The sequence below is a fragment of the Zootoca vivipara genome, chromosome 9 (genome assembly GCF_965207765.1).
Source record: "Zootoca vivipara chromosome 9, rZooViv2.hap1.1, whole genome shotgun sequence".
Classification (NCBI taxonomy): Eukaryota; Metazoa; Chordata; class Lepidosauria; order Squamata; family Lacertidae; genus Zootoca; species Zootoca vivipara.
Window position 1 is genome coordinate 20,323,322 of NC_142592.1, and position 25,787 is coordinate 20,349,108.

The following is a 25,787-nucleotide window of genomic DNA, read 5'->3' on the forward strand; positions in this document are numbered from 1 at the left end:
TATCTTGCAGAGTGGAGTTGACACTCAAACATCATTCCCCAGTTAGTTTGATTATCCATTGAACAAGAATAGTTGCTGCATAGGCAAGTAGAGGTTTCCTACATCTAATGCTAAATGTTCCTTTTCATTTATTTAAAAGCTTCCTAGGGTGGTTTTTGTGTGTTGGGAGTAGGTAAAGATGCCATGCTGGTGCTACCTTTTCTCTCATTCCAAATATTTACTTCTCAAATGTGCAAGATGTGCAGTTTAATATTAGCAGAAAGTCCCTAGGACTTCCTAAGCATAGGTGCATTTCTGTTAGTGCATGTTAATGTTTTCTCATTCATTCAGATCCTGAAATTCAAGTCATGACGTATGACTTGTGAAATGGTTTAAAACTTTTAATGATAGAAGTTGGCCAGTAATATCTGATGGCTTCGTGAAAGTGTTGTGGATCCTTCAGTAGAGGAATAACTTTATTATTTTCCCAATTGCCCTAATGTGAACAAATCTTTTGGAGCAATTAACTGCTCCCAAGTAATATTTGCAGGCACATTTTATTTTAAACGGACTTGTTACTGGAATCTCACTAGAAATACAGAGAAAGCTGTGTAAATCTGGGGAGTTTTGGGGTTAACAATAATAAAGAAATCCAGGTCAATGCAAGGAAGAATGTGTAGCACAAAAAAATCACATTTGTGTTTTCATTTCATTTAAGTTTTTTTTGTGAACATATTAAAAGAAGGTATGCAAACAGCTTTTGAGTATTGCTTGGTGTGTGCTATATTGCCCAGTTTGCTCTTGGCTACGGTATGTATGAGGACACTACTGCAATGATTAACTGCAAATGATTAACTGCAAAGTATACAGTGTGAGTGTAGCATTTTATCACAAACCATAATAATTGTACTGTATACTTATACCAGATTTTATACATAATCTTCAGAAATGTTTTAGAGGTATTCAGAACTGGGGAAAAGGGCTTACTTCATCAATCCAATAATGCCTTGCTCTGGTCCCACCAATTTATTTTTAATATACCTGATTTAAATAATATTTAAACATCAAATGTAGGAAACTTTATAATTTTTAGTTTATAATTAAAATAACAACATGGATATTACCCATATCAATCAGCGATTAAGGCTTACCCACTTCTAATATATTTTGGTTCATATATAGCAGATAAAAATACTTGGCACTCTTTGTGCATTCATTTATTTCCGAAAAAAGTAGTAGAACATATGAATTCATCACTGACGCTTACCATTGAGTTTGCATTCCTATATACAGTGAATTGTTTAGAATGAAATATTCTGAGAATTGTTTTAACTTGTCACTTTCACAATCTTAATCATTCCTTTTTAAAGGTTGCAATTACTAGCCTGTAACTTGTGCAACTTAAATAGCAACAACATATATCAAACAACAAAGCGACTTCAGGCACCAATTTTACTAAAGCCCTTTGGTCTTTGATGCCCTTTAAGGCCGCTATCACTTTGCAAAGGTATAGAATTAAATAGAGGTGTTCTTTAGATATCTCACCTATTTAAGACAAATACTGTTTGCACCCAATGTAAATTAAAAATAATCCTTTCCAAAATTGGTTGAGTTCTTAAGCATTTATACTGCCTATGCCCAGAATGGCCCATTGTTAGATGGAGCAGAAAACTTGTTCTGGAGGGAGAGCTGTTAAGATAGAATGTGTGCACATGTGATGCATACAATAGCATGCTAACGTTTTGGTCGGCTGGAACATGCCACAGATTATTTCGTTTGGATTGTGTGAGCGGTGGCCTGCTGTCCAGCAGTGTGTGCAGACAAAGTGGCCCAAGGCTCTTGGTACTCATTTAAGTTACATTCAAGCAATATCCACCCTTGGCTTCAAAATGTCTTGGGCCAGCCTGCCACCTATATAGTCTCTAGATCAGGGTTTCCCAGACTCGGGTCTCCAGCCGCTCCCAGACTACAATTCTCATCCCTATCCAGCAGGACCAGTGGTCCTGGATGATGGGAACTGTAGTGCGAAATCGGGTGGAGATCCCAGTTTGGGAAAACGTTTCTCCAGATGAACTGGGGTGTACCTGCCTTAAGGAGCCCTTCTATCCCTTTGACGGCACGACGGCAACCTTCAGAGCTTTGCAGCACCTCAGCAAGTTGGAAGCCACTCTGCCCATGCCCAGAGGCCAACGACGTTACCGAAAGCCCCTTTTTGATCAGGTTGGGTACCGTGCTAGGGGGAGCCACTCCGCCCGCTGCCAGCACAGGACAACGACGCTTCCCTTTGCAGCGGGAGACGCCTGTGAAAAAGCACACACTGCCCCCAATGCAATCTTCTCGAGGGGCTTGTAAGCGACATCTGCTAAAAGGGTCCCATAAAGGCGGGTGGGGAAGCGACGCCGCTCAGCTCAGAAACTGCTGCTGCTCTGGCGCCCGAGATTCCTTCTCCGTCCGCAGCAGCAGCAGCCTGCCTTGCCCGCCCGAACGCCCTCCGGACGCGTCGCCTTTTTGAGCCCTCGCGCTCCCCGTAACCGCGGCAGGCAGGGGAGGAAGCGTCAAAATGGCGGCGGGAGGAGAACTTTTCGGAGTGAGCGCCGGCTGGTGAGTAAGCTGTGAAGGGCCAGCCGGGGAGGGGTGGGGGAGCTTGGGCAAAAGACAAGAGGCTTCGGCCTCCCCTCCCTCTCACTTTGATGGGGTGGGGGTGAGGGGCTCCCCTCAGAAGTGAGCGGCGCCTTTGCCCAGCCTCGGCTACAAGTGGCGGTTGGGCAGGTGGGGGGGGCGTTCTTCTCTTCCCCCCGGCCGTTTGCTGAAAGGAAGGCGCTCCCCTTGTCTGTCTGTCCAGTCCGGGCCTTGCGATAGTAGGTTTCTCCCCCCCAAGGTCCGCCCCCCAAGCGGTTCCTGAACTAGCGCAGACTTTTGGAAAGAGGCCTGTAGGAAGGGAAGGGAAAGAAAGTTTGGTGAATGGGGAGGGAGGGACTCGCCTTGAGCTAATCAGACGCGCCCAGGTTGCCCTCCATCGCAGCGCACCTGGCTCGACGTCACTTTTTTCTTTTACTCAGGAAGGAAGTTTCCCCCTCTTCTTTTCAAGTTTGAAGCAGGGGCTCTTCTCCCGGTCTTTTAGAACGCAAGAAGCAACAATAGCGAAGCTCCCTCTAGGAAAATTTCAAAAATCGAGCTTTCGAAGTCTTCGGAATTTTTCTCTCAGGTTCCGTGTTCAACGAAGGGAGAGGAATGAGGGGCGGGAAGCGTGTTTGGCATGATATGAAAACTCCAAGGCAGGCATAGGCAAACTTCGGCCCTCCAGATTTTTTGGACTACAATTCCCATAATCCCTGACCACTGGTCCTGTTAGTTATGGGTGATGGGAGTTGTAGGCCAAAACATCTGCAGGACCAAAGTTTGCCTCTGCCCGCCAAGGTGTGCACTTTTAACAGTAAAGGAGGAGTTATGCAGATTTACATTATTTACCTTTAAAATAAATAAATCTGTTGCCCAGTTGAGTTCTGAGTGATCCACGCATTTAAAAATACAAAGGGAAACAAAAGGGGAAATTGATATCTTACCACAAAGGTGAGTCCAGCATCTTCATGATACTGCTTTCACTGCATGCTGAACATGCACCTTTTTGAAGTTAAGAGATATTGTATGGTGAGACCACCTCTTTAGCTGAAAGCATATGGTTGTGTTCAATTTGGAATGGTTTTGCTTATTTTTATTGTGATGGTTTTGTTTGTTTTTATAACAAACAAAAGTATATTGTATATGTTGCACTCAGCATTAAAATTAGGTGTAAAACATTAAAAGTCCATCAGACTGGAAGAGGCTTCAGTTTCTGGCAAAAGACATGTTGGTTCTTTCAGACCAACTTGGCTGTTCAACTTTATATTCCTGTAATGTTTAAAACATGGATTTTTGTAGATTCAGAATCTAAAGTAGGTGCCACTTGTGAGCACATATTTTTGAACAAGATTTACATATGATCTGCATTACTGTTCATGTATCATACCGAAATTAGAATACAGTGGAACCTCGGTTTATGAACACCTCGGTTTACAAATTTTCGGTTTACGAACGCCGCGGACCCATCTGGAACGGATTAATTCACTTTCCATTACTTTCAATGGGAAAGTTCGCTTCAGTTTATGAACACTTCAGTTTATGAACAGACTTTGGGAACCAATTACACCCTTGCTTCGGGTTAAGTACACTTCAGGTTGAGTACTCCGCGGACCCGTCTAGAACGGATTAATCCACTTTCCATTACTTTCAATGGGAAAGTTCGCTTCAGTTTATGAACGCTTCAGTTTAAGTACTCCGCGGACCATCTGGAACAGATTAATCTACTTTCCATTACTTTCAATGGGAAAGTTCGCTTCAGTTTATGAACGCTTCAGTTTATGAACAGACTTCCGGAACCAATTGTGTTCATAAACCGAGGTACCACTGTATTAAGTATTTGAATGCTGATAATAACTATATTAGCATGCCTATTTACTTTATCTGTAAACTTTTTTAAAATGTGTAACTTGAAGTGAATGTGGTTTTTTTCTTTTTCTTTCAGTACATCAGTAATCCCTGGCAGTTATTGATGAAACAACGCTACAGGAGGCTGCTTTTGCTTCGCATTTATTGGAGAAAATTCAAACAGTTATTTCCTGTGAACTGGATGCAGTCACTACGAGTCAGCTTACATGTGTAGATCATTGCGTTACTGTGTTAGCCACTGTCTCTATGCAGCAATGACAAGACTAGACGAGGCAAACCGAGAAGTGAACATGCACTCATCTGTTCGGTATCTGGGCTATTTAGCCAGAATTAATTTATTGGTTGCAATATGTATGGGCCTTTATGTCAGGTGGGAGCAGACAGCAGATGCATTAATACTTGTAATTTTTATCCTGGGACTTTTTGTTCTTGGAATTGCCAGTATACTTTATTACTATTTTTCAATGGAAGCAGCAAGTTTAAGTCTCTCTAATCTTTGGTTTGGATTTTTACTTGGCCTTCTCTGTTTTCTTGATAATAATTCTTTTAAAAATGATGTGAAAGAAGCAGCAACTAAATATTTGCTGCTGTCTTCCATAATCATAAGAATATTGTTTGCTTTCGTGCAGAGGATATGTGGCTGTATTCATCATCGACCTACTTTGCTGACAACAGTTGAATTTCTTGAGCTGGTTGGATTTGCAATTGCCAGCACAACCATGCTGGTCAAAAAATCCATGAGTATTATCTTGCTGGTGGTGGCTTTGGCAATGCTGATTATTGATTTACGGATGAAGTCTTTCCTGGCGATTCCAAATTTGGTAATCTTTGGAGTCCTTTCCTCTTGGTTATTTTTTCCATCCCTACTCATACCAACGAACCCATTCGCCTTGGGATGCTTTTTCAGCTGTCTAATAACGGATCCTCTTCTTGACATTTACTTCAGTGGACTTTCAGTTACAGAACGTTGGAAACCCTATTTGTATCGTGGTAGAGTATGCCGGAGGTTTTCAGTCATTTTTGTTGGCCTTATCGAACTTATTTATTTCATTCTTTCAGCCCTGAAATTAGGCGATTTGGATGTCTGGTATTTTGTGATACCTGGCTTTTCCATTTTTGGAATTTTCTGGATGGTCTGCCACATCATTTTTCTTATAACCCTCTGGGGATTTCATACAAAATTAAATGACTGCCACAAAATATATTATACACACAGGACAGAGAACAACAGCCTTGACAGAGTTATGGCATCGAAAGGAATGCGCCATTTTTGTTTAATTTCAGAGCAACTTGTATTTTTTAGCCTTCTTTCAACAGCAGTTTTGGGTACTGTATGTTGGCAGGTATGTTATAATGGTTTTACATTCTCTTCTGTTGCTCTTAGAATGGGGGGGGAGGGGATTTTGTATCAAAATTCATGGCATGTAGCAAGTTACTGCATCAAATGTGTAGTAGAATACCCTGAACATACCGGTACCAAACAAGCAACCCAATCAGTTGGGTGGAATATAAATAATACAATTACTATTATTATTATTATTATCATCATTATTATTTTGTTCCACAGTGGCTTATATGAACTGCAAAATGTGGCCAGTTTACAGCAATGGAATGAAGACACCAGATGATGTTACTTATGCTGAACATAAAATAAATGGCAATTTGTATGATAGTTTGGAAGCTAGTTTTATTTTAGAATACATACACAAGAGCCCTTCATTTTTCCATACAGAAATTAATTGCAGCCTTGGTGGGGGAAGCTAATTATGTTCATTCTTAACTATCCCACAATAAGTTTGCAATGCTACCATTTTTTGCTACCATGAATATTTCATTTTAGAACTACTGGAAAGGTGGCATGTAAATTTTCTAATAAGCAACAATAAATTAATATATTTTGCTATTTTCAAGGCTGTTTTCATGTTTCCTCATGCAATCCATTACAGTGGAACCTCGGTTTATGAACACCTCAGTTTACGAATTTTCGGTTTACGAACGCCGCAGACCCATCTGGAACGGATTAATCCACTTTCCATTACTTTCAATGGGAAAGTTCACTTCAGTTTATGAACGCTTCAGTTTAAGTACTCCGCGGACCGTCTGGAACAGATTAATCCACTTTCCATTACTTTCAATGGGAAAGTTCGCTTCAGTTTATGAACGCTTCAGTTGATGAACAGACTTCCGGAACCAATTGTGTTCATAAACCGAGGTACCACTGTATATACTTCTACACAGTAATCTTGTTAGCACTGCAGTTTGTAGTAGCTGTCAAGTTTTCCCTTTTCTCGCAATGAAGCCTATTTAGCATAAGGGAATTTCCCTTAAAATAAGGGAGAACTTGACAGCTATGGTTTGTATACTGAACTATTTACAGTAGGGTTGCTGAGGAAAATCTGTGAATTAGTTTTTTTCATTTATATGTGCTAATTGCTATAATATATATAATGACTGTATCTTTTTATTTTAGAAATTCAATGGAATCTTCATGAGTGTGTTTCTGATTGTCTTGCCACTAGAATCCATGGCTCATGGGCTATTTCATGAACTGGGCAACTGTTTGGGAGGAACATGTGTTGGCTATGCAGTTGTGATTCCTACCAATTTCTGCAGGTATTATGCCTTACAAGTCAACAGTTAATGCAGACATGTTATTAGGTGAAGTTATTAGACCAACTTCAATCTCTCTCTCACCAACTAAATACTAATTTGTTGACTTAGATTTTGATTACCCCCCCCCCAGCCGTCTTTTGTCCTAATGGTACTCTGAAAAGTTAAATATATTGACTTAGCTCCTCAGGTACCCTCTGTGAAAAGAAGGGATTTAAATCCACTGGAGGGTCCACTGGTGGAAGGAATTTTTACAAGTAACCCCATCATGTTCTGGAAGTTCACCCAACCCTCTAGAGCAAATATTCAGAGTGCATAGGAGCAGATTTCCAGAGGGCATAGGGAAAGCATAGGGTTCCCCATGCTCGCTGGCAGGCGTATCCTGTCAGTATAGTTAGGGGCCAAGCCGCTATGTGTGTGGATGTAATGATTTGTCTGCCTTTCCTCAACATTTGTTAATAAGAAAGTACACTAAACATTATGAGAACAAAGAGAGAGGGTTTTTTATAGGGGAGGAAGAAGAGTAATTGGTGTAACGCATTGGTGTAACGCATTTGTAAGGGAGACAGAAGGATAAAGCTGCATCCATCTGTGTATGCTATGCTGTGCTACCTCATCTTTGTGGAATGGGGGTTGCTGTTGGAGTGAACATGGGGAAGAAGAGCATGGGTAAAGCTCATCATGGTTGTGGAGCACAGAGTGGGTGATCACCTCCCGAACTCTGTTTATAAGACAAGTTAAGCTAGTTATGAATTTACCATACAGATAATTAAATTGGTAGGTAATAGAGGATTATTTTCCACCTAAATGAGAACTGTTTAAGTCAGGCATCCCCAAACTGCGGCCCTCCAGATGTTTTGGCCTACAACTCCCATGATCCCTAGCTAACAGGACCAGTGGTCGGGAAAGATGGGAATTGTAGTCCAAAACATCTGGAGGGCCACAGTTTGGGGATGCCTGGTTTAAGTAGTACAGATCTTCTCAGTGATTTAGAGACCTGTTTTAAGACACTTGTAACTGAACATTCTAAATCTGGCATCCCCAAACTGCGGCCCTCCAGATGTGTTGGCCTACAATTCCCATGATCCCTAGCTAACAGACCAGTGGTCAGGGATAATGGGAATTGTAGTCCAAAACATCTGGGGGGGGGCAAAGTTTGGAGATGCTTGTTCTAAATTAAACTAAGTAAGTCCGCAAAGTGGTGAGGTGGTTCAAAGTTCAGATGTGGGTAGTGAACAACGTAACACAGAAGTAACTTCCATTATTGCAACATAAGGACTACCTCCCTTAATGACAAAAGCTAATTTCTCCTTTTTTCTTCTCTCCCCTCTGCTTCTTCTAGTCCTGATGGCCAACCAACACTGCTTCCACCTGAGCATGTACAAGAGCTAAATTTGAGATCCACTGGCATGCTTAATGCCATCCAAAGGTTCTTTGCATATCATATGATAGAGACTTACGGCTGTGACTATTCAACAAGTGGAATTTCTTTTGACACCCTTCATTCTAAGTTAAAATCTTTTCTTGAACTTCGGACCCCTGACGGACCCAGACATGATACCTATGTGTTATATTATAGTGGCCATTCTCACAGCACTGGAGAATGGGCGCTTGCAGGTATTCTACATTTGAAGCTTTTCATAATCCTGATTTCTTTCTCTTTAAGAACATTTAAGTCTTAAGATTAGATACTTGATATTTATGAAATTAATAATCCATTTGAATCATAAATACTACGAGTAGGTCAAAGGGAGAGGGAGTAGAAAAGGGTTTTAAAATCTCATTTGTGCATTTGATTTTTAAAGTGTTAGAAATTTTCATATGCAGTCTTAACTAATTATTACACCTTTTGAAAAGTTGCTGTGGAAGCTGCATATTCATTCAAAACACCACAATATTTTGAATTTTGAACATATTCGTTTCTTAGAAGAGTTTCCAGACTACAAAACCAGCACAAACAGCTTTGAGTGAGATGTTATTTGCTCTTCTTTCATGTTGTATCATTTCTAGGTTTCCCCCAGTTTTATACTATTCCACCTTTGCAGATGCATTAATAGAAATGGGACTGCAGTAGTATAACTGAAGAATCTAAGCTAGTGCCTGTTATACAATAGTCAAAACTGGAAATTGCAAAGGAGTGCAAGATTATTGCCTCAATTTCAGTTAGTTGTAGCTGACTAAAAGCACTCCATGCTGCTGCTATTATCTGAGGCGGCTTAACACGAAGTCCAGATAAGTTATAATCAAAATGTCAAGAGAAAGTGATAACGGAGGAACAGGAAGAAGTTCCGTGACAGTCATATGCGAAGCTTGTATTTAGGCACTTCACAAAATTTGCATTAAAGAAAAGATGACATAATCAGAAGAAGGAAAGGGGCACTAGTGACAGATTGATTTTGACCAGTTTACTAAGCTCTCACAGTGAAAACCATAGCATACAGTCTATTCCTGCTTTTTGAATACAACCAGAATTCGGAACTGAAGAGTGGCTGATATTGTAAGTGCCATTTTTATCAATCCTTGATGTCCTGTGCTAGGTAGAACATGCAGCCATTAATGGTATATATCCTGCATGATAGGGGAGGTAAGAGGATTTCTGCTCATGTCCAGTTCTTTGGATTTAAGACAGTGTATCGAATCTCCTACGTCTGGAGAAGAGTTGGTGAGAATGAAAATCTAAACATCCAGTTAGTATTCAAATACGAAAAAGATCCTCTGAGGAATAACACTGTGTAGCAGATCAGCATAAACTTGAGGACATCTTTAAGGAAGGTTTAATGTATTGGACTTGTCTAATGATGTTATTTCATTGTTGGAGGCTTGGTAGTTTAACAGTGGTGTGTAAAATAAACTGCTAAGTAGTCATAAATAAACCATGAGCAGCAAAACAGCTTGGAAAGTTGAGTTCACTGACTGAATGCAGAGTCAAGGTTTGGGCAATAAAGCTTTGTCTCTATTACTGGAACTGCTTGCTTAACTGCTACCTCTCCAAATGTGCATGTATAATAATATATTCTGTTTAGAATTACAGCACTTGTATGGAGCAAATAGAGAAAGCAGGAAGTGGCTATATTGTGTTAAGAGAAGTATGTGGACAGTTTGTTTTATTTAAAGGTTCTGATCACAGCACATGATTTAGGGGGGGGATGTATGTGCTTTTCAAGTAGTGTTTCCTTACTTAGACCCAGAAACTTTACTGAATAGAATCAGCAGTGCTATTTCAGGATTTTGAAACTATTGGAGAGGCCCCAGAACATCTCTATTTTAGCAATATTACTCGATAGCATGCACAAAGAAAGGGAGATTTGCCATTTATTTTGTTCATTACAAATGAATTACTGGAATCCTTGTTGTTGTTGTTTTTTAAAAAATAATAATATTACCAGTAAATATTTTCTTGGTTTACAAAAGTACATGCATTGTTTCTTAAACGTTGTTTTGTGGTAGCACTTTGTGAATTAATTAATTAAATAAGAAAATTCAACTGGAAGCTGACCATTTTTCTAGACTAGAGTCAGAGTTTTGTTTTGTTTTTCTTCTTTTATCACAGCTCCTAAAAGAACTGATAAAAGCCCTAGAGCAACATCTCTCCTAATTAAAAGTCAGCTGCTCCCATGAGTGGCACTTCTGCTACTTAAGAGTTAGGGTGGCTGCTCCAGTTACTTCTGGTTATATCATGCTGCTTCTTTTAGGATCAAAATGGAAATTCCTAGCAAGGGCATGGAAATCTAGTCATGCCGAAGGCATCTTGCTCATTTTAGATGCATGGACTTTTAGTAAAGGGTCACAGTTTTTAGACATTTGCAAGGGATTAAAAAGCTAAGCAGAAGTGAGTTTTTAAGTGGTTCCTGAATGCCTTTACTAAGTTAGTGCCAAAAGCATTAACTTCTCAGCTATGATCAGAATTAACCATAGGTGCAAGGACTGGAGGAATATTTTCAGTTTCTGGTGCCAAACAGGTAATTATTCTTTTAATTATTATTTTTGTCACAGGTGATAGCTTGTGTCCTCTATTCACTAGCATTCACAGCTTCAATCCAACGTTTATGGCACCCTTTTCATATGCATTCAGTCTAGAAATTGATCTGAATATGAGAACATTGTGGAAATTCAATGCGTTCTGCAAGTATTTTACATCCTAACCTGCTGTGTTTGAAGCTAAGTTCCCATGTGAATGCTTCATTTTCAGTAACAATTATATTTCTGGTTTTCCCACAGGTGGTGATGCATTACGGCTCGACACACTTATAGAATGGTGGAGAGAAAAGAATGGCTCTTTTTGTTCACGACTTATTATACTGTTGGACTGTGAGAACTCTCAGCCGTGGGTTAAAGAAGTAAGAAAAGTCAGCGACCAGTATGTTGCAGTTCAAGGAGCAGAACTGGCCAAAGTGGTAGACACAGAAGAGTCAGACCTCCCACACCTTGGTGATTTTACTAGAGAATGGGTTGAATACAACTGCAATCCTGACAACGACATCAGCTGGTTTGAAAAAGGGCGTACCGTGAAAGCCATGTATGGCGTGTCAAAGCGGTGGAGTGACTACACATTGCACTTGCCAAGTGAAAGTGATGTTGCCAAACACTGGATGATATATTTCCCACGCATCACTTACCCACTGATTCATCTGGCAAACTGGTTCTGTGGTCTTAATATCTTTTGGGTTTGCAAAGCTTGCTTTAGGTGTTTGAAAAGATTTAAGATGAATTGGTTTCTTCCCACAGTTTTGGACACAGGACAAGGCTTCAAACTCGTCAGATCTTAATTTAAGAACCAAAGATGATAAGAACTGGGAACTCATAGAACTTGAAAATATGACTGATTTTTAACAGTTTACTGTTTGAAGAAACTTTGCTACTTTTGTAGCTGTATTCCCTTTGCTCACTGTCCCGAGCAACTAAAGTTTTTGGAAAGGGTTTAGAAACCTCATTAGAAAACAAAAAGCAGCAAAAGTGTTAATTGTTACTGAGCTGAATCTGAATTCCATGAAAGTTATGAAACATGACCATGTCCTTGAGAGACAGGTTTGTCTGCACACTTGCACAAATTTATTTAAATTAGCACGGTTTCCATGCTTTTTACTGTTAAATTCCTGATGTGTTCTCAGCACACCACTTGACACTCATATGTAAAAGGAAGTAATTATGATTATATGTTGCTTTGATAAGTTTCAGGCTTCCTGAAATAACAATGAACTGAAATTAAAACAAAGCAAAGAACCATGTCAGGAAACTAGTAGCAGTCCAGGAATGCTTAAGTGAATGTAAGTTTGATAGCTTTTTTATTGGAATTCCATGTACTTAGGAAAGCAGCCTTACAAGATGCATATATGGAAACAACTTTCATTGATGTCAGCAGTATTCTTCAGATGGCAAGGCATAAGGTTGGACCCAAATTTTAGCCATCCACGAGCAGAAAAACTCCTTCCATCGGTGGAAGGCTTTTGATCCAGTTCAGAAGCTGTTCTCTCCAATAGATCATGGTATTACAGATTTAGAATTCCTTCCAATGCTCTGGCACAGGTTTTTGGAGGAAGCAAAGGGCTACAGGAAAAGAGGAAGCTCAGCAAAAATATTCCCCACTTTCTACCAGTGGAACACTCCCTGTGGAACTCCACTTCTGCTGCAATAAGCAGTAGCAAAATCTGGATCCAAGCCATCATGTTTCATCTTGGATACCATAGTTAATATCTTCATCAGAGTATGTAATGGCCTCAATTAAAAATGATACAAAGATAGGTAGGACCTTGAATTCAGTATTGTTGAATTCAACAAAGTTGACGTATCAAACCAGCTTTGTTGTCATATTAATCAGGTGGTAACGATCTCCTGAAATATATTTCTCTCCTCAAACTGAAGCACATTATCTTACTTTTATGTAAGGGAACACAAACGGCTGTTTGTGGAAAAGAATATATGTTCTTGCCTCCTTGAGGCTTCAAAATCTTTTTAAATTGAAAAACTGGAAGGGGTTGAAAAAGGTGCTCATAATGAGAGAGATATTATCAGTACTGTAACTGCCTTTTGAATATTTCCATCTGTTGGATTTTGGCTCATTCTATTCATTTAAACAAAAGCTATCATCCACAAATAGTTTTATCACTTCACTAGAACTGCCAGATCTTAAAACTAAAATCACTGTAAACTAGTATCACACACCCACACGTTTACTTTCAATGCGGAAGTTCAAGTGTCAAGTTTCTCTGTCATTTGTAAAATTATATCAAAACTGCTTCATGAAAGAACGCATACTGAGACACACAATGCCTTGAAAGCACATTTGAAACACATGTTCCACTTCGAAGAATTATAGGCCGCCATAGTTACAATTATAGGCCGCCTCAGAGAGTTACGATTTCAAGCAACCATTAACAAAGTACAGTGCCCAGAATCTTTGAGGGGGGAAATGTGCTTCAAATGTGCTTTAAAGGTATAGCGTATATGCAGCCCAAGGCAAGGATGGTAGTGGGTATGTATAAATGTGACTACACATCCAAATTCTTACATTTACTTTTTTTAAGGAAAGTTTTATTATTTTAGCTACCTGTCAAGCACTGCAAAATAAGTATTCACTATTTAACGCATTAAGAGCAATTCACATATCCCGGCAATTTGCCATAGAACATTTGCTGAAAACAGCCATTTAATATTTCTGTACTAAACAAACCTTTCTCTCACATAGATCATGGTATTACAGATTCCGGAATTTATTGCTGGCAAATTCTTCTCTTGCATAGCCTATCCCCAATGGCAGTAATAACCTGCAGGTACCTATGTTCCTAAGCTAGATGTTTGCACAGAGAGATGATGAAGAGATGTTGGTGAGATCAACTGTAGGTTTGTCCGGCACGAATATCAGGGCCCCCTTCTCCCATGACTATTATACTGGGATGGAAGTATGATCAAAAGTCAGGGAGTGCTGTTTATTCCAAAATGAAATGAAACGTGTGCACAGTTAGCTCAGGGATGTCAGAAATTGAGGCAAAGGAAGACATTGAACAAGTTGAATGATGTTTATTAGACATGTAAACAGGCCCAAATGAATTCAAGGATAATATTCCTACCTTGACAAAGTGTTACTGGGTTTCTCTTTTCAAGTACAGGTTCAACCGAAATGTCATATTTGATTCCAGATTAATAGTTTCCAACAACCTACATCACATTATGCTGAATGGAGTGAATAAACTAGAATGTAAATGATTTACTGACACCCAACATTTTGTGTGATTCTTTTGATATTGTTTGAGAATGACATGGTTCTGTGCAGAGATTAGCTTGGCTCTTTACATTTCATTTTGCCTCCTTTTTATACTTCACATTTCCTAGAATGTGCAAATGTTCATGTCTCCAAATAGTTTTCATCTAATTGAAAAGCAGATAAGTGATCTTGGCAAAAGGAGTAAGCCATTTCCTTTCTCATACAATTGCACTTTCATCTGTTCTAATTTCTTTAGCAATGCTTTGAAACTTTCTCAACATTGAAAATGAAACATTTCTGTTGGATACATTGTGCTTCCTTTGGATTAAAAAATGCTAATCTGACTAACATTGAGCTAAACCAGAGTGTTAAAGGAGTTTATTGGCAGCAAATGGATAACATTACTCTTATTTTTTTCCCATTGATACCACTCAGTTTTTTTTATTGAATTTGTTCTATAAAGGGATCGTTTAAATATATGTGGCTTTTTTGTATGCTCCTTTTAAAATTTTGATTTCTCAAGTTCTACATTCAGTTATCTTTTCAGGTATTCAGTTTCATGGCCTTTTTGTTTGTTTTATTATTTGTTATATTCAAAATAAAAACCACAATAAGATTGACTGAAAGTAACATTCATGAATGACCTGACCTTTATTTTCTACCTGGGAATGAGACAGCTAGACAAAAGACTGGTTTGCACTTACTGCTAAAACCGTGATTTTGCATTACAGGTATGTGCTTGACTGATCCTGCTAGCTAGGGATGATGGGATTTGTAGTCCAAAAACAGCTGGAGACCCAAGTTTAGGAAACCCTGCCTAGTTTATGGTTTGCTAGCATTTAGTTTCACTTTCAATGAATCCTAGTTTGTTTGTAGACTGGTTTAAAATAAGCACAGGCTAATTAAACAAGCAAGCTTTGTTTGAAGTTGGTTTGCTTAGAAATTGACCAGAGTTAAGTTCTAAATCACACAATCCCTGGTTTGTATATGACAAGCCAGGATCCTTTGAAAATGAAACTAAATCCTAGTACACAGGATGGGGGACCCCATGCGAATCTCATTTCAGCAGGTGTAGGTGAAAATGTTGATATACCACCCTTCCTGATTAAATTCCACGGCAACTTACAAAAATGGCAAAACAATATATTCAAATCACAAATGTGGAAATCCACGATAGAAAAAGTATCAAATGAAGGTATCACTAAAATCAGCAGAAGCATACTTAAATCATTAAGTATTTAAGAGATGCCAAAACAGGTTGCTGCCTCTCATACGTGATATTTAGTGCATTAGGCGCTCAGCGCTTCAGACGTCACGCCTTAAGATCTACTGTTCTTTCATATTATTAGCATGTTTTCATAGAAAGAAAACCCATGTGACCAGTTAGAAGTAGTGCTTAAAAGATTGCTTCCATTTATTTCAAGCAACATCTTTAAGCAGAGATAAAGTTATGCATGCAGTCCATAATACAGCTCTGCATCACACACGGCAATGCTGTGGCAGCCATGCATTCAACACTCTTGCTCCAAACCTTAAAGGGGTAGCCATCATTCTGTATGGTTCCCCAACACGGTGTTATACTAGCTGCACCTTGGAGCAAGGACAGTTTGTCAGCTGGGGCCAATTGACCGTAGTCTATGAAAATAATACTATGCTTAAGATCCATCAGCTTAGTTTACTCAAGTTTAGTGAAATAAGCTGCATTTTCTTCCAATAGCATTGTCTTTCCTCTGCAACTGTTTTGATAGCCTAATAATAAAAAAGGACCCTGTATGATTTGTCTTAAGTGGATATTAAGACATGCTGCAGTACTTGGACTACTCAGGTTTGTTTGTTCTTTGTGGAAATAGTAACCTGCTTGCATTACAGCCACAAGATGCAAAGGCTGCTTGAAAGCTTCTGTAATCTGTACAGTATTCCGGTGAAACTATATTGATTGCATGGGGTAAAGGAATCTTTGCTTAGAAGTCTGTAACTATCATTTGATAGTTAATATACTAGTTTTCCAAGACACCTAAAACCTCTGCACCTTCAGTATTCATTCATTAGTTAAAGGTATATTTACATATTTTAAGGGGCAGGGGCTTGTCAGAATTAGGGCAGCTCCATGTGTGCAGGGGTATTTAACCCTTATCTCCACTTGGCAGTCCTGATAAAAATCACCCTATACCCACACTATTGACTTTAGTAGTAGTAGTAGTAACAACAACAGTAAATTTATTATTTATACCCTGCCCATCTTCTTGGGTTTCCCCAGCCACTCTGGGCGGCTCCCAACAAAATATTAAAAACACAATAAAAGATCAAACATTAAAAAGTTCCCTAAACAGGGCTGCTTTCAGGCGTCTTCTAAAAATCTGATTGTCGTTTTCCCTTGACATCTGATGGGAGGGCGTTCCACAAGAAGGCCCTCTGCCTGGTTCCCTGTAGCTTTGCTTCTCGCAGTGAGGGAACCGCCAGAAGGCCCTCGGCGCTGGACCTCAGTGTCCGGGCAGAACGATGGGGGTGGAGACGTTCCTTCAGGTATACTGGGCTGAGGGCCCAGTAATGCCCCTGAGGCAAGAGTGGTGGGACCTTTTCTTTTTTTTTCTTTGTTAAGAGCATTTCCCCCTTGGGGGCTGCATGCCAGGAGTGGGCATGCCAGAGCAGAAAGTGGACAATGCATCCTCTGTGAGGAGTAACAAGTAACCAAAGGGTTAACTGTGTACTGTCCACCTGACCACTGAGGAAGATATCATGTTACAGAATGTACTGGAAGTGTTTCTTTGTGTATCAGTTGGTTTCGTTTTTGCCTGGGAGACGGTCGCAAGATGTCGGCGCTCTCACCAGGAAGTTTGTTGTTTTCTCTGTAAAATAAACTTCAGTAGTTATTAGAACACCTTGGACTCTGTGTGTTCTTAAGAGGCTTTTTATACAACGGCTATACAAGTTTCCGCTGTGTGTGAGAAGAAGAAGACTCTGCTGTATGTTTTACTGCCAGCCCGGGTCTACGGAGCAGAGGCGCTAGAGAAAGCGTGCCGGGCGGTTTTTAGTGGCTCCTAATTGAGTCATAAATAACTCAAAGGAGTCCTATATTCGTCACATCCTCTTCTTTCAGCCACCTTATATTAGCCACCTCCCACATTATATTAGGCCAAGGGCTACATCAGGCCTAGGCAAACTCAGCCCTCCAGATGTTTTGGGATTACAACTCCCATCATCCCTGACCACTGGTCCTGTTAGCTAGGGATGGTGGGAGTTGTAGTACCAAAACATCTGGAGGGCCGAGTTTGCCTATGCCTGGGCTACCTGTTGCTCCCCCCTGCCTTAGTGAAGGGAAGCCTGCTTGCGGCATGTGATTAACTTGTTCTAGTGTTCAACACTCTGCATTTTATGGAGCTCCTCTTACCGGTAGCAGGCATTCATCAGATTGCATTGTTAGCCACTTTTCTTAAATGGGATGCCTCATTCATATTTAAGGTGTTGGGAGACTCTGATCTAAACAGGAAAAAGCAGGTCTGTTGTGCTGTTGCAAGTGCCTCCTTCCATTTGGATGTTATTTAGACATAAATATTGCTCTGTGGTAATACATTTTTGCAGTTAGCACATTTCTATTTAAACATTTGAGGTGAAGAAGTATGGGTATGGTAGGAAATAGTTAATGTAAGCTATTTCTTGTGGCATAGTCCTAAAGCAGCCTGTCATTTCTCAGTGTTTCATATGCACATCCTTTGCATAATGCCTTGTGAAAAGTACCACAGCATAAACAGCATGCTAATGTGCCAAGAAATGTCTTCTGAAAGAATTTAATTGGAAAAATGTTTCTACTAGAAGCAATAAGCCAGCTGTTGATTAGGAACCAAATTCTCTTGGCAACATTAGTGGGATTTTGCAACACAAACTTTATTCAGCCATTATCATATTCACTGCGTGCACAATGAACAGAATTAAACCTGCATATTTGGGATATTATGTTCCCATGAATAGTCCAACATAAACAACTTGGGAAGTTAAATAATTTCAATGAACACATCTTTGTTCAACACATTCAATCATCTTTGACAACCCCCCTCCCCCAAACTGAAAACACTTGAATGCCGTGTGTTGAACAGTCAGTAACAAACAAACAAAAAGTGTGGAGGCTCAAGAGAGAGCCAACTGAAAATGCAATAAATTGTTTTTAAAGTGGAGAGTTTCTGAATTTCAGATGCAAATATTCAGACAAGTGAAACCTGTGGCTACTACAGTTTGCACTCTTAGGACCTATTGTGGGCCAGACCTTTATTTAAAAATTCTAAAGAGATTTAGGTGGGGTTGACTGCCAAATCTAGGTCTGAACAGGGAATATTAGTAGTAAAAGAAGAAAAAATGCTGATCTTGTTTTGAGTATACAAGAACAGGAAGTCAGGTACTGTACTGCAGTGTGTAGCATAGCTGCCAAGTTATCCCTTTTTTTAAGGGAAATTCCCTTATGCTGAATAGGCTTCCTCGCGAGAAAAGAGAAAACTTGGCAGCTATGGTGTGTAGCAGTGTGAGGGGACAAAGAAACCCATTGTGATGCACAAAAACATGCATTTCCCAGGTTTTTAAGTCAAGGATCAGAAAATGTTTCCCTGAATTCACTTGCAGATTGGCTGAAAATGAATATGATGAAATGGCTGGGAGGTGATGAGCAAAGGGCCATTGTTAAAATTCTACTAAGTTACTAGTGTTGTTGACTCATTCAAATCTCTCCTTAGTGTGTTTTTATTCAGCAAACTTAACTCCCTTTCAGTGATGATCCTAACCCTGATCAGTGTCCCCAAATACTGTCACTAGATGATCATTTATCAGACACAAAATAGATCATTCCTAGATTGTGCCTACCATGGTTATACAGTTTTTAAAAAATAAAGTTGTGCAGTGTCATGAAGCGTCTTTTCTTTTAGAAAAATATCCTTATGCTGGAATTGCTATGTGGATAATAAATGGCAGCTCTTTTGAGCAGAATAGCTTCTGCAGAGGCTTATTTTCTGCACCCCTTAAATTTGATGCTGGTAATTTGAAGTGACTGGCTCTCACCCTTGCACCATCTACCGCCTATGCATTTAAACTGCACACATTACTGTTTTGTGTCTGACAACGTACAGAGCATCTTGGCTGTGCACTGAAACGAGGGGGGACGTCTTATAGATCAAGGCTTCTCGGGCAGCCATGTGGCTTGTCATTTGATGCTCAAAATCTAATCTAATATATAAATATTGGCTGAGTGAAGCCCCATAGTTTTATCGGGATGTTTAACTTTTGCTGCAATCAATGGAACTTCCAACTTTAGTTTTGGCTACATCGTGCCCAATAACCGTACTTTAAAATATCGCCATGGGGCTAAATAGGCAATAAATTGATGGATAAGCTACAGGTTGATTTTGATTACCCAGGGTGACCTGGGGCTGTCAAGCCATCCAGCAGGAAGAAAAGGCAGGCATCATAAAGGATAACCCAAGAATACGCCAAGACCTACCCAAATGTGGCTGCAGCTTCCCAGGAGAAGACTGGTGATCCAGACACCATTTGACTCTTCTTTGTGCCTGAAGCCCCACACCCAGCATTGCTGCCTCCACTCCACAGCTGTTGCATGAAGTATTCGACCCTTCATAAGTGGCTTTCCAGTAGTTACAATTTAAGTATTTTTAAAACGCAGTGGTTGAATAATAATAATAATAATAATAATAATAATAATAATAATAATAAATCATTTATACCCCGCCCATCTGGCTGCGTTTCCCCAGCCACTCTGGGCGGCTTCCAACAGAAAAATAAAATACAGTAATCTATTAAACATTAAAAGCCTCCCTGAACATGTCTTCTAAAAATCTGGTAGCTGTTTTTCTCTTTGACATCTGATGGGAGGGCGTTCCAGAGGGCAGGCGCCACTACCGAGAAGGCCCTCTGCCTGGTTCTCCCAACAATGAGGGAACCGCCAGAAAGCCCTCGGCGCTGGACCTCAGTGTCTGGGCAGAACAATGGGGGTGAAGACGCTCCTTTAGGTATACTGGACCAAGGCCATTTTTACATCTACCTGCACATTATGATTACCTGGAACCTGGTGTCAGCAGCACTTCTCTCAGTGCCCACAAGATTTAAATTAACTTCGCAGCACCAGCCTTCAGCAATATGCCATCTTTATTCCCCCCAGAATGCCTCTGGGTGCCGTGTGAAGCAGAGAGGCGTTTTTACGAAATGAACACAGTGGCTGCCTGAAACATCACCTGGTAAGTTGGAGGGGTGATGGAGGACAGCAGGGAGTAGTGGGGTGCTGTGGGGGGTGGGAAGTGTGGTATAAAGGGAGGAGGGCAGGGAAGTGAAAGGAGATGTATGCATGATGGTCTTTTGAGAGAAAAGGCATGCATAGGTGTGTGGCTGGTGACTCACTACTGAATTACTGTACTTCCGTTCTTTAGAATTTCAGGACTTCAACAATTTCAGGAACATCTGCCTTCGAAGAAATCAAGGCAAGGGACATGGCACAGATACAGTGATGGAAGCCCCCCCCCCCCGGGGGAAATATTCGTGCCAACAATCTCAAAAATGGGTCACAGATTCCCTTGACATGATGCAAAGTAAATGCAGCTAACCGTAATAAAATGTTGCATCAGCAAGGCTGCTTTAAGGAAATGGAAGCATCCCAGCTTCTCCATCCATAATTTAATGCAGCTTCTTCCTATTCTGCTACTAGAAGCACGCATGACGCCATGGCACCTCTAAATCAGTACGACTGGTCTTTTTCAGAATGCCAACCCCAAAGCCCCCGCTGCTATTAAAATGCAGCACAACATACATTTACAGGCCAGTCCTACATATGTCTAGTCAGCAGACAGTCTCCTTGAATTCCAAAAGGCTTGCTTCTGGTAAATAGGGACATATAGGATTGCACTGCTGGTGGGACTGCCTTGCTGGTGCTATCCTGTGACGGGGCCTTTTCAGTGGTTGTCCCTCATCTGTGGTATGCCTTCCCTAATGAGGTGCATGTGTCTCCATCTTTAACTTTCAGGAGGAATTCAAGAATGCACCTGTTTGCCCAGGCATTTGGTGAATGAGGAATAAATTTCCTGGCAACCCTGACATCACAGACTGAAATATGTGGGTTCCATAGTCATTGCTCTTAGAATGTTTTTAACTGTAACTCTTTAATGTGGCTATATCTGCCCCCATCTGCAGGATGTAAATTCAATCAATCAACAACGTTCCTTAAGTTGTTGCAAGTATTTTGCTAAGACCAACTGTGAAGGCCTAATGTCATGAACTGTTGCATTTTGCTTGCATTGAAATGCCTATCTTTCTAGCTTTGTTTAGATGGGCTGTTTGCATGTTATATGGGGTGCATAGTTTCACCTGTCTGTCCATCGGGAGTTATGGGTTTAACCCACTATACCCTGAGGCTCAGATATCATGACAGTAAAATTCCTTTGCATAGGTGATGACACATTCCGTATCTGAGGGCAGAGGAGTTAAAAGTTCCCAGTCACCTTGAACCTGTAACATGAGGAGAGGAGCTTATGATTAACAGGCGAGACCACATCAAGAAGTAGCCATTCTCCCAAGATTCTTTGGGGGAAGCCACACTGTTTAAGGTGCCATGCCACTGCTTTGAACATTTAGTGCAGATGGAGCCTGAGATTGTAGGACCACTAGCCCAACCTTTCTATTATATAAATTAGCTCCAGTAAATAGCTTCAGGTACACCTGAATTAGCCCTTATCAGTGCATGGAAAGGGGATTCATGTATTTAAGCAGCATTGGAAATATTACCTTTACACATCCGCTCATTGACAGCTACAAAACAAAAAGATCAAGGCACACTGTATTTTAAGTACCTGAAGCAGTACATTTCTGCCAGCAGATGGCAAGGAACATACCTACCATATAGAAGCATTTCAGATTCTCAGCTGATACGCATAAGGGCAGATAAAATTCACATTTCAATCCTTTTAATAAATCCCAAGTATTCATACTTCTGCTTTGGTTCTCACCTGACTTCTTGAAACATGTTTTCCCCCATTTTATTGAATTAATCTTCCAAAATGATTTCTAAAATTCACATTATGATACATCTGTTCTGCCACCTAAAAGATAATTTAGTTCCCTGAGTGCGGTAGGGAAAAGAAAATAATGAAATCTTGGTCATTCTTATTAACTTTGCCTTTTGCTTATGAGTCCTTCAGATCCCTGATCAAGATGAACTTGCTGTATTAAGATTGGAGCATGACTACATAAGGGTTCAGCACCAGGAAACAAACTGAATCACGAAGACGCACACTGGCATATATTAGCAGTAAAGCTGAAAGCTATTTACCTTGCACATCACTTTCTACTTTTTCTTTGATAAAATGTTTCCAGTAAACTCTGAGCTGATACTCAAAAGCAACCGCAGGAGGAAGGGGCAGATTATTAAGGGATCCCTTACAAATTAAATTTGGAAGCTATTGTTTATAATGTTGTAGCTCAAAAGGAGCATGTACAAATGCAAGGTGCACATGGACCCACATAAATGATGAGCCAGACAGCAGTATTTGTGCTAAAGATGGACAATAATTATTTTAAATAACAATTAGGATCTAGGAAGGGTAAAGGCATTAATTAATTAATGTGCAGGGTCCTATGAATCTGTTATGGCTTGGTCTCACCCACAAATGCGAGATGACTCTGGCTGTTAATTATTTCAGATTTATTGCTAAAACAACAAACTAGGACGGAGCTCCTCTACTCATCCCCAGAAGATGGAGCTGCCCAGACTGAGCTCCTCCCTCTTCCACAGCACAGAAGCCCCCACCTTCTTTTCCAGTATCTTTCACCTGTGTCTCTGTCTCAGCCTCTTTTGAGATCCTAGGAGATGAGGGAGAGAATGCTTCCTGCATTCCAATGTCACTCTGGCCCTGTCCTTTGTCTCCCCTTTGTTCAGAGCTCAGATTACAGCTGCTCTCCCCCTCCTCTCTGCCTTCCGCTCTTAACTGTTCTCTCTCTCTATGCCTGTTTCTTCTTCTCCTGTCAGCATCTGAGCTTCGCTGACAGAATCTGAAGCATACGAAAATCAAACCCCACCCATAGGTGCTAACTCCCTGGGGCCCTGAGCACCTACAAATTTCAGTGCCAGGGCCATGCACCCTGTGGCACCCATGGCCCCAGCCACCCAGTCGCAGGGCCAGGTTCGCACTCCTGACCACATCTCTATTTTTTGCCCCAGAGTAGTTAACTTTTCATTCCTAGTCCTTCTGGCTTGCACAATAAGTGTGCTAAATGTGTAGAGCTGACAGGGTCCTATATTCTTTGTTCTGCATTACTGGTAAGGTAAAGGTAAAGGGACCCCTGACCATTAGGTCCAGTCGTGACCGACTCTGGGGTTGCGCGCTCATCTCGCATTATTGGCCGAGGGAGCCGGCGTATAGCTTCCAGGTCATGTGGCCAGCATGACAAAGCCGCTTCTGGCAAACCAGAGCAGCACATGGAAACGCCGTTTACCTTCCCGCTGTAGCGGTTCCTATTTATCTACTTGCATTTTGATGTGCTTTCAAACTGCTAGGTTGGCAGGAGCTGGGACCAAGCAACGGGAGCTCACCCCGTCACAGGGATTCGAACTGCCGACCTTCTGATCAGCAAGCCCTAGGCTCAGTGGTTTAACCACAGCGCCACCTGGGTCCCGCATTACAGGTATATTTTCCTTTTACTACCGGTAGGAAGATCCTAAGCTTGGTCTCATACCGTATTTGTTCCTGTGTAAGTGTATGGTATATAAATATTGGTGTGTGTCCAATATTCAGGAACAAACTCTATATTTTCTGAGTGACAGCTCAGAAATCATTAAGTGTCATGCGAACTGCACAGCACAGGTCTCTCTAGATATAGAGGCACGTTTTAGGAGAACTGCGCAAATAGGACATCTTTCTCACTAGTGGATGGATTTAATCCCTTTCACAGTCAGTGAAGCTTTGTAGGCATGCCAGTGCCTGAAAACACTGCTGCACTGGGCCACCTGAGTAGTTTACATTGGCATTAACAACTAAATTATCCCCATTCATGTTCAAATTACCTTTTACAGCCTAATCTTATGTACGTTCACATATAAGTCCTATTGTTGAGACAGGCAAATCTGCAGCTCTTCTACGGAGCAGGCCTGTTTTTTGTTTCCAAATATATTTATTGATTTTATAACACTGAAAAACACATAAAACACAAAGATACAAAAAATCACATAAAGCACAAAAAGAAAAAATACCAAAACAAAATACAAAAAGGAAAAAGAAACCATAATATCCTATCATTGTTGACTTCCTCCTGTCCTTTCTAACTGCGTTCCATTGTATATCATCCTCAGTAATTTCTATATCATACTTCAATCCTCTTATTTTTCTCTTAACAAACATAATTCAATCCTTTTCATATCACCTTAACAAACATTTCATTTCTTATTTAACACTTATATCTACAGGCCTGTTATTGCTTTGGAAGCCTCGCAGATTGTCGCCAATCCAAACGGCTATTGCTTAAACTAGCTTGTTGGCTGAGCGGATCTACAGGAGCATTTATTCCCTGAGATGTCATCGTGAGATGTCAAAAACATTGGTGCTGATCTGTGCTAACTAGAAGACCGTATGAAAGGGATGTCATCCATTCAAGGAACAAGATGTAGTTAAACAGCAAAACAACAATAATTGACCATAATTTCCCAAGCAAGAAAGAAACAAGTCTGCAAACATCAGAAGTCTCAGCCCTGCGTTTCCATGCAATGCTTTACTTCAAATCATGAATAATGGATACCATTCTTTCTGTGTCTCACTGCTTCGCACAACGTAAAAAGATGTGCATTATGCAAATATAATATCTTAAAATGGTCTCCTGTCAAATACATATTGTTTTCTGTTTCTCTTTTTAATGTAATTGACAAAACACTTGATAGTACTGATTATGCCTCCCCTTGTAAACAAGTTATTTTATGGGTATAAGCAGCTGTGTTTATGCCTCTATGAATTTCTGACTTCAATATGAAGTTGTCATTGCACTGTGAAAGAGCACTGCACAAAATCCTAAGCATGCCACACACCAGCTGGCAAATAAATAAAAAAATAAATCCTTTCACTAATAAAGACAGGGAAAATATAGTCAATATTGGTATACTCCAAAGCAGCATCAAAAAGTTTTATTGGTTTTGCTCTTTTAGACTTTATGTACCAAGAGGTTCGTGCGAAATTTATGGCATGATTCAATCACCTTGGCTAAAGCAGGGCAAGGCATATTCACATTAGCAAAATCCAAGAGGTGTATTCAAGACTAGAACTGCACTACTATTTTTGGTAATAAACAGAAAGACCGAGAAACAGTTATTATGCTCATAGGCATAATAACCCAGCCTAGAAAGTTTTCAAGCCTGAAAAAACTTTGTTCCACTTGCTTTCATGTTATGCTATTTAGACAGAATATTGTTTTGAAATTTTTGTTAGATGCCTTTTGGGTGCGTCAAGGGGACAAAAAGTGAGGTGTGTGTGGTACCACTAAGAGTACAGGT

The 25,787-nt window shown here is 40.4% G+C and overlaps 1 protein-coding gene across 2 annotated transcripts; it reads left to right on the forward strand.

Annotated features, from left to right (window-relative positions):
• Positions 1-2,514: 2,514 nt before the first annotated feature.
• Positions 2,515-14,902, forward strand: TMEM168 (transmembrane protein 168). Of its 2 annotated transcripts, none has more exons than XM_035127553.3 (5): positions 2,515-2,580; positions 4,541-5,807; positions 6,935-7,077; positions 8,417-8,691; positions 11,293-14,902. In XM_035127553.3, the coding sequence occupies exons 2-5, from the start codon at positions 4,671-4,673 to the stop codon at positions 11,838-11,840; spliced, it is 2,103 nt and encodes a 700-aa protein (XP_034983444.1). In that variant the 5' UTR covers positions 2,515-2,580; positions 4,541-4,670; the 3' UTR covers positions 11,841-14,902. The 2 variants fall into 2 exon arrangements, with proteins under 2 accessions (XP_034983444.1, XP_088507869.1); XM_088651743.1 differs by lacking the exon at positions 2,515-2,580 and adding an exon at positions 2,916-3,549.
• The last annotated feature ends 10,885 nt before the right edge of the window (positions 14,903-25,787 follow it).

What these genes read in the sequence shown, in the direction of transcription:
- TMEM168 (XM_035127553.3), top strand. Translation starts at nt 4,671, where the DNA reads ATGTGTAGATCATTGCGTTACTGTGTTAGCCACTGTCTCTATGCAGCA. An exon ending in TGGGTACTGTATGTTGGCAG is followed by an intron (nt 5,808 to 6,934) that starts GTATGTTATAAT and finishes TTTTTATTTTAG; the next exon opens with AAATTCAATGGAATCTTCAT. An exon ending in TGGAGAATGGGCGCTTGCAG is followed by an intron (nt 8,692 to 11,292) that starts GTATTCTACATT and finishes GTTTTCCCACAG; the next exon opens with GTGGTGATGCATTACGGCTC.